The sequence below is a fragment of the Dendrobates tinctorius genome, unplaced genomic scaffold (genome assembly GCF_039654945.1).
Source record: "Dendrobates tinctorius isolate UK_male_01 unplaced genomic scaffold, ASM3965494v1 ptg000434l, whole genome shotgun sequence".
NCBI classification, from domain to species: domain Eukaryota; kingdom Metazoa; phylum Chordata; class Amphibia; order Anura; family Dendrobatidae; genus Dendrobates; species Dendrobates tinctorius.
This window is the reverse complement of record NW_027362097.1, coordinates 1,264,289-1,273,745: the sequence shown is the minus strand read 5'-3', so window position 1 is coordinate 1,273,745 and position 9,457 is coordinate 1,264,289. Positions and strand designations below refer to the sequence as shown.

The window sequence follows — 9,457 nt, the reverse complement described above, 5'->3', positions numbered from 1 at the left end:
AGCAGGATCAAATTGGGAAAGATGACTAAACCTTGCATGTTTCATGATTTAATACAGTTTTTCTTTGTAACTTTCTACCTTGATCATTTTCCCCATCTGTAGGAATACAGGAGAGTTTATTTTTTGCTTTATGGCCCATATGTTGCCATAAAGTAGATTCACCTTTTGAAGCTAGATCTCCACAATTAACTACATTAGTTGAATAACTTCCTATCATGTTCCAATCTTTTGACAAAAATTATGGACAAATTAGTCGCCATTTCCTGAGTGTTTTTGGGGGTATTTTTTTTAACGCTTTCCAAAACTGTTAAATCTTTAGTTCGACGGTGTTTTTTTTTTTTTTTTTCAATCTCCTCTATCTTGAATACTAAAAAAATTAAGAAACATACTCAAGCACCAAAACTTTACTGTTTATTCTTCCTGTACTGTATATGTACACAAGTATGTATTTTTATATGGTACTGAGGCTATGTTACCACCACATTTGTGCCCTATGACATGAATATTCATGTTTTTGGCGTAAAGGTAAAAAAAATTATAAGAATTTGATATTCTGTTTTTTGTGTTTTTTTTCAGAATCCCCTAAATGTATAAAACTGTCAAAAAAGGCTAAAATACCCAATTTTTCACACCTGTACACATGTCTGATGAAGCCCAAACACATGGAGTACGTAGAAGCATAGCGCCGTATAGCAAAATTTTTTAGCAATTCTTGTACAGTAAATCAAAGGCGCTGGAATAGCAGGCTTTCTCTGAAATGAAGCACCGGTCCTTGAAGGCCGCATTACTGTGCAGTGGTTTGCTGGTGGTGTACTCCAGGATCAGCCCTTCTCCTTTCTCTGTATTAATACTATTCATGTTGACCATTTTCCCATTATTGGTGGATTTTGTACTTAATCTGATTTTTGCCTGCGTCGGGAGGTCTTGGATTTCATTTTTGATATCTGTAGTTGTTGTCGCACCAAAATTGAGCACCATCATGAATACTTTGTTCAGCCCATTTATTTCTCGCACGTAGGCGAAAACATTGGCGTCATTCCAGGCGTAACACAACCAACCCCTGTGAAGGGGCAACTCTTCCTTCCGCAGCTGGATTATATCCCGGTACAAGTTCAGTGTTGAATCTGACTTTGTCTTTTGAACCTAAGAGTCAGATTATGAACATTATTACTTCAATATTGTAAGAGATCCAAGGATATAGCTTCTGCTAACAATTACACCCCACAAATAGTTTTCCTTGCTTTGACCCCATTCACACTTAATTTGGAGCCTCTGTCAGTTCTTCCATTAAATTTGGCAACAAGAAGAGGACAAAATGAAACGGGGCCACTCCGACCAGCCCTATTTTAAGTCTGTTGGGTCTATCAGGTGATCAGTCATATGAAGTATTAAGCGTACTTCCCAACAAGTAAAAGGCAGATTTTGCGCCAAATTTTTAGGCCATGCCCTTATCCAAACCCATATGACACATTCTAACATTTTTTATGTGGCCCGGGAGGGATGGAATGATAAACGCTGTACAAACTCTAAAAGCAAAATGCCAAAATCATGGCGGAATTACATTTTATTTAATTTTTTTTCAGCATTTCATCCTACTTGACCTTTTTCAGTATAGTGTATGGAAAAATGGATGGTGTCCTTCAAAAGTACAGCTTGTCCTGCAAAAAAGCTCTCCTATGGCTACACCAAGAAAAACATAGTTGGGGGTTCTTAGAAGTATGGAGAGAAAAACGCAAACGATAAAAAATGAAAATAGCCTGCAGAGGTGATGGTGATTAAAAGGGTTTTCCAGGCTGGGGACAATAGACTTCAGGTACTCTATAAGACTGTCACATTTTAGCGGTGTACATGGTGTCATGATTCTTGGGGTTGCTGATGTGAGCAGATAGTCACATGCCTGCATATATAAAATTTGCATTCCAACGTTCATGAGCAAATTAGACCCATAAGGCCTATCTCAATTCACTTCTATAGAGAATAGCTGGGAGATGTCTGGTTGGCATGTCACCACATGTGTAAGTGATGCAAATTGCATACATGCAGCCATTTCACTGCCTGTTTACATTAGCAATACCAGGAATTTGTGCCAGCGTACACGCTGTCATAATCCGGTGGAATACAGTCACATGGCGCAAAAAAAAATCAGGACATAAATATGTAGCTACAGAAAAATTCTATCCTTAGCATTAGAGCCTGTGGCTTACAGATAAGGCTGCCGCCTACAATGCAAGAGGGCATGAGTTTGAATGCTGTAGAACGCAGTCTCCCCCCCCCCCCCCCCTCCAAGAAAATAAACTGAACAATCACAGAAGTGATTGGTGCTGTGCTGTATAGAATGCCCTGACTTCAGCTGACGTTGGGACATAGCCATAACCTTGCGGGACAGCAGGACACCTCCCCCAATCTGGGACAGTTGGTAGGTAAAGATCAAGCGTTGCACTTGGGCTTCCGTTATGATTTTAACTAGACCCTTATAGGTTTGGTACTTACTTCGACATTTACTTCTTCATAATCCTTGTTGACAGGCAGCCATGTTTTGTTGGCACCACTAAAGCCAGCATTTGAGCTTGTATCCCACTGCATAGGTGTCTTCTCTGCGTACTCGGTCTACAAATTGAGCAAATACAATTTTATAATTTGACTATTTATACTTTAAAGTATTACTGGGGTCTAGTGAGTATTATTACATCAAGAAGTTTGTAAGCAATTTCCATTTGAAAAAAAATTCAAACAGGCAATCCCATTTGGTCTCCCAAATTTCTCAGCCTATTACTTTGCCAATCTTATCAAGCAGAGCACGTACTGGTTGACCCAAGACAAATCACAGGCTTGGCAGGTCTTGGAAATTACCTTAATAAATAAACCACCACGTGATCTTCTATACAATCATCTATTTAAAAGGGACTCGGGCAGGTCTACCCATCCCATTTTTTCCACTTCCATTCTTGTTTGGAGGAAACTTGCCGAACCCAAAAGAGGAGTAGGAAAATTCAATTCCTTAAAAAAAAAAAAAATCTCCCCCTGTTGTTCATTTCCACTTAAAAAAACAATAAAATGCCTCCACTTTGGTCTGAACATTTAATTACTAAACTAAAAGACATCTATGATGTGGGAACAACTCTCCATTTATGGAATTAAAAAATAAATTCAATTTCCCCACAACAGCCGTTCTACATTATGTGATCCTAAAAGAGCATATACAGTTTCCTCCCAAACAAACCCATGCTCTCTCTGATGCAATGGTTAACCTTTTGAGCAACATCAACCATAAAATATTCTGGAGATGCAAAAGCGTCTATAACTGGTTTAACAATGACACCGAACTAATAAACACCTACATGATCAGATGGGAATCAGACCTGAAAATTTCTACTCCACACGTAAACTGGGAAAACGCATTGACCTACTCGTATGCTTCCAACATTTCACTGTCTCTCCATGAAGCATTTTTCAAGCTTCTATTAAGGTGGTATTACACCCCGTCCAGACTCTATCACATTAACCCAAACAACTCGCCACTGAGGAATTGTGGTCAACATGGAAACATTCACCATATTTTTTTGGAGCTGCCCAAAATTACAACCCTTATGGGCCCAAATTTCTGGTCTAATCAATAACCTATCGAATAGCAACAATACAATTACCCCACATGGCATTGTTATCTTTAGAGATGGAGGGTACAAACCCCTCAAACAGACCTTTGCTAATACATGTTTTTTCCCTTCCCCATGACAGCACCGCACATGAGATGGTATCCGCCCCAGGAACAGGAAACCTGTAGCAGAGATAAAAGAAGGGGGCGGCACCTCTCGCCCCAGTTTCCTGTTCCTGCAGGTGGATGCCTGTCACAGACTTTGTACCTCCAGGGGGATCCCCCTCTGACGATAGTCGGTCGGGAGGCTGAGGTTCACGGGGAGGGAGGAAGCGGCGAGGCGCGGTAGTGCGCGCCTGGCGTCCTGGGAGCTGCAGCGTGTCCTCTCCCCCGCTGGACTCCCCGGCGGCCGCTCCTGTCGGGAGGCTGGGCTGGGGGAGGCGTATCCACCGTGACGCTGGTGCTGACTGAGTGGAAACTACTTCCGGTCGCGCCGGAAGTGACGTCACACGCCGGAAGAGACTGTGCTGGAAACTTCCGGTAGGGAGCGGCTCCGGGGGGCACACACCGCTCCTCCACATAAAAAGATGCGATGCGCAGGCAGCGGAGAGGCAGCAAGCTTCTCCAGTATGGCGGACCCAGAAGCTGAAGTGCGTGTGCCAGAGGAAGACCTGCAGGCTACCGGGGTACCCAGAGGGTTCGGGTGAGTGCCTTTTGTAAGGCAAATACATGTCATTAATGATTGCCCTATGTCATGTCTCTTCTTAGGGAAAGGCCACATCAAAGCAAAAAAATAAGGAATGTGCATTATGCAAAAAGACCCTAGCTAAAACTTATGACAAGTGACTCTATCGCTCATGTATTAAGAAAACCGTGGCCGAAGAGTCACCATCCCTGTTTCAAAGTATTAAGTCTATGATCCGGGACCAAGTAAAAACAACGGAAAAAGACGAACCCCAACCTCCTATGGAAATGGGGACCGATGTAGACTCAGAAGAGCCGAGGGAAGTAGGTCCCTCTGATGACTCAGACCTGGACTCAGACGAGGAAGAAGGTCGTCCTTATTTCCTATCCGAAGATATCGGAAAGTTGCTCAAACTTGTAAGGTCTACCATGGGGGTTGAAACACCTAAGGAGCCACGGTCTATTCAAGATGCCATGTTTAGTAATTTAGAAGGGAAGAAATGCAGAGTTTTTCCCTTTCATGATAACCTGCTAAATTTAATAAAAAGAGAATGGAAAAAGCCCAACAAAAAGATGTCCATACCACAAGCACTCAAACGTAAATACCCATTCGATGAGGTATGCGAGAAATGGGAAAAAGCTCCCAGACTGGACGCTGCTATTGCTAGTACCTCCAGAGGAATAGCATTGCCATTTGAGGACATGGGCGCCTTAAAAGACCCCCTTGACAAAAAAGCTGATGCGTTTCTAAAAATCAGCTTGGGAGGCGTCGGCATGGTCATTTAAACGGGGTAGCCGCCACTTGCACAGCGTGTGCTATGGTCAAGTGGTTGGAGGCATTAAGTGACCAAATAAAGAATAAATGCCCAAGGGAAAGGTTGCTAGAAGCAATACCTTCCCTACAGAAGGCGGCAGGATTCCTGGCTGACGTCGCGGTGGCTTCCGTCCGAGGTGCCGCCCGTGCATGTGCCCTTTCAAATTCAGGTCGCAGAGCACTGTGGTTAAAAAAAAAAAAAAAATTGGAAAGCAGATTTCCAGTCAAAGGTCAAGCTCTGTGCCGTCCCTTGTGAGGGGCAGTACCTGTTTGGGAAAGCATTAGACAAAATATTGGAAAAAGCGTCAGGAAAAAACGATTCCCACCCCCCTTCCCTAGGCACCGTTGGAGTGATGCTCGTTCGTCCTTTCGTGGATCAGGGAATAGAGTGAGCCGAGGCCGGCCAGACGATAGGGCCATACAGGGCAGACCCTGGAGGGAGAAGAAGGAAAAGGGATTCCTCTTCATTAAGGCCACCCCGAAACCTGATACCAAACAATGATGCCAGAATACCAGTGGGGGGAAGACTTAGGGGGTTTGTTCATCAGTGGGCAGCATTACCCGCATCAAAGTGGGTAATCAACCTGTTATCCAAAGGTCTGCGACTAAACTTTCTGAGCCTTCTGCCGCACCGAATAAAAATGACCCAGGTGGCCAAGAAGAATCAGGCCACGCTAGAAAGAGGTTCAGCTCCTCATACAAAAGGAAGTACTAATAAAGGTACCACACCATCAAATAGGAAAAGGGTTCTACAGCACCCTGTTCCTCACACCAAAATCCGATGGTTCACTGAGGACAATATTCAACCTGAAAGCCTTGAACCAATATATCAGAACAGAAAAATTCAAAATGGAGACCTTAAGGTCGGCAGTGAAATTACTCGACCCGGGTTGCTACATGGCAGTAATAGATTTGACCGACGCCTACTACCATGTGCCAATATGGGGAGAACATCAGGAATACCCCTAAGGTTGGTAGTAGAGATTGCTCAAATCCCCACTCATCTCCAATATCAGTGCCTCCACTTCAGGGTGTCGGTAGCCCCTCGTATATTCACAAAGATCATCGCAGAAGTGACGTCCTTTGTGAGGAAAAAGAACATACTATTCGTGCCCTATTTGGACAATTTCCTTGTCGTGGCAAACAACGAAGAAAATTGCGGGAAGGCGGTGGCGGAGGTTCTGGAAATATTAACCAGATTAGGCTGGTTAATAAACCTAAAAAAGTCCAGATTAGCTCCAGTTCAGGAATTCCGCAGAATTTAATTAAATTCAGTAGAGCAACAATGTGTCCTCCCTGAAAGAAAGATTTGGACTATCCAATAAAGGGTACAACAAATACAACCCGGTCAGGCCATATCGATAAGAGAGGCAATGTCACTCCTGGGTACCTTGACAGCAACGATCCCAGCGGTCCGGTGGGCACAGGCCCACACAAGAACTACAATGGCAGATCCTATCCGAGCAAGGGACTGGCCCTTACAACTTGAATCGGAAGATCATCTCACCTCAAGTTCTGGAATCATTAAAATGGTGGCTGAGCACCGAAAACTTAAGCGGGGCAATGCCCTGGACTGTTCAGAACGCGGTGGTGCTAACCACGGACGCAAGTCCGATGGGAGGGGGCACACCTAGGAGATCGAATCCTACAAATCCAACGGGAACTCTCAATGAGAATAGCATCCTCAAATCTAAAAGAATTGGCAGCTGTAAGGCAGGCCCTTCTTCAAATAAAAGAGGAAGTTCAAGGGAAGCATGTCGCAATATTATCCGACAACAGCACAGCCATAGCCTACATAAACCAGCAAGGGTACAAGGTCAACAACCCTGATGGCAGAAGCCAGAGAATTATTCAAATGGGCAGAAAACAACCTCTTGTCCTTGTCGGGTACACATTTAAGGGGGGCAGACAATCATCTAGCTGATTTTTTAGCGATCATGTATTGCACCAGGGAGAATGGTCCCTTAATCACAAAATATTTGGTGAAATCTGTGCCGCCTGGGGCACGCCGGAGGTGGACCTGTTTGCTACAAGAGAAAATGAAAATCGGAAAGTAGACAGGTTCTACTCTCTAAACCCAAGAGTTCCCAGAAGGGGTGGATGCACTGCTACACAACTGGAAATTTCATCTAGCCTATGCGTTTCCCCCAATCCCGTTAATCCTGATAGTCATAAAAAAGATTTGGGAGGACAAAACTCGAATAATCCTTGCGTGCCCTTCTGGCCAAAGAGGGCATGGTTCACATGGCTCAGACGCATGTCTATCTCGGACCCATGGATCCTTCCGGATATCCCGAATCTTCTATACCAGGGCCCAGTGCAGCATCCTTGGGTTCAGACTCCATCTCACGGCATGGAACTTGAGAGGGGACTCCTTTTAGCAAAAAGATTCTCAGCCCCATTGGTGACCACCCTGCTCACTAGCAGGAAGATAACCTCACTCAAATACCAAAAAATTTGGGAGAAATTCTTAGTTTGTATGTAACAAGCTTCCTTTCCTGCATAACTACTTTCTGAACAACTCTCAATCTGTTGGCCCTCACTGAAACCTGGATTCAGGATTCTGACACTGTCTCTCCTGCTGCCATTTCCTATGGTGGCTAACAATTCACTCATTCCCCGAGACCCACAAACAGACCTGGTGGTGGAGTCGGCATACTCCTGTCCCCACAATGCACTTTCCAGGTCATCTCCCCAGTTCCATCACTCTCATTCCCTTCTTTTGAAGTCCATACCATCGGGCTCTTGCGTCCCCTCTCCCTCAGAGTAGCGGTCATATACCGGCCCCCAGGCTCACCCACCCACTTCCTTGACCACTTTTCAGCCTGGCTGCCGCACTTCATGTCCTCAGAACTACCAACTCTTATCCTGGGAGACTTCAACATCCCCATTAACAGCCCTACTTCCACATCTGCATCCCAGCTTCTATCACCTCTCTCGGCCTCTCACAGCTCTCAACCTCTGAGACACACAGACGGTACCACCCTTGACCTGGTCTTTGTCCGGCTTTGCTCAATCTCCTACCTAAATAACTCACCACTTCCCCTCTCTGACCTTCACACTCACAAATCCTAGCCCACCCCAGCACACTCCTACCTATCACACATTTAGAAATCTACAAGCCATTAACCCTCAGACACTTTCAGACTCCCTACAATCTTCCCTGTCCCAATCTCCCCTTTTTCTGTCCTGATCTGGCTGTTCATCACTACAACAACACTTTTACAACCACCCTTGACCAGGTAGCGCTCCTCACCCTCAGAACCTCCAAACACTGAGTAGGACTAGGAGTGCTGAACGCCGATGGAGAAAAACCCACACACCAGAAGACTTCATCCACTTCAAATTTATGCCAAGTACCTACAACTCTGCCCTTCACCTCTCCAAACAGACCTACTTCACCACCCTGATCTCCTCACTAGCCAACAACCCCAAGAAACTTTTTGACACCTTTTACTCCCTCCTCAGGCCAAAAGCACAAGCTCCTATCTCAGACATTTGTGCAAATGACCTGGCCTCCCATTTTATAGAGAAAATAGATAATATCCATCAGGAAATCCGCTCCCAACCACCAAATGCTGTGACTCCCATCCCTACCTGCATTTCCCCTGGCTCACTTTCCATATTTGATCCCATCACAGAAGAAGTCTCCAGACTCCTCTCTTCTTATCGCCCAACTACATGCACTACTGACCCCATTCCCTCACAACTCCTCCAGTCTCTCTCTCCAGTCATCACAACTCACCTAACTACAATCTTTAATCTCTCCCTCTCCTCAGGCATTTTCCCATCCTCCTTCAAACACTCTATCATTACTCCATTATTAAAGAAACCTGCTCTCGACCCATCCTGCACAAACAACTACAGACCAGTCTCCAATCTCCCCTTCATCTCTAAACTCTTGCAGCGCCTAGTCTGCCGCCTTACCCGTTACCTCTCCACTCACCCCCTCCTAGACCCTTCACATTCTGGCTTCCGACCCCTACATTCGACTGAAACTGCACTCATCAAAGTGACCAATGACCTGACAGCAAAATGTAACAGTGAACACACTCTGCTCATTCTTCTCAACCTTTCTGCAGCTTTCGACACTGTTGACCACCGTCTCCTACTCCATAGGCTCCAGTCACTAGGCATTAAGGACATCGCTCTCTCCTGGTTCTCTTCCTATCTCTCTGACCGCTCCTTCAGTGTTTTGTTCGCTGGCTCCACGTCATCTCCTCTTCCTCTCGCTGTCGGGGTACCTCAGGGCTCAGTCCTTGGCCCCCTTCTCTTCTCTCTCTACACGGCCCCAATTGGACAGACCATCAGCAGATTTGGCTTTCAGTACCATCTTTATGCTGATACACAACTATATGTCATCCCCT

The 9,457-nt window shown here is 45.2% G+C and overlaps 1 protein-coding gene across 1 annotated transcript in view; it reads right to left on the bottom strand.

Moving 5' to 3' along the window:
- Nucleotides 1–389: 389 nt before the first annotated feature.
- SLC3A1 (solute carrier family 3 member 1) overlaps nucleotides 390–9,457 on the bottom strand; it is a 30,790-nt gene continuing 21,722 nt past the window's right edge. The window contains exons 9-10 of the mRNA XM_073564215.1: nucleotides 2,491–2,607; nucleotides 390–1,143 (exon numbers count right to left, since the gene is read on the bottom strand). Of these exons, the coding sequence (XP_073420316.1) occupies nucleotides 703–1,143; nucleotides 2,491–2,607 (558 nt within the window). The 3' untranslated portion in view covers nucleotides 390–702. The remainder of the gene's footprint in view (nucleotides 1,144–2,490; nucleotides 2,608–9,457) is intronic.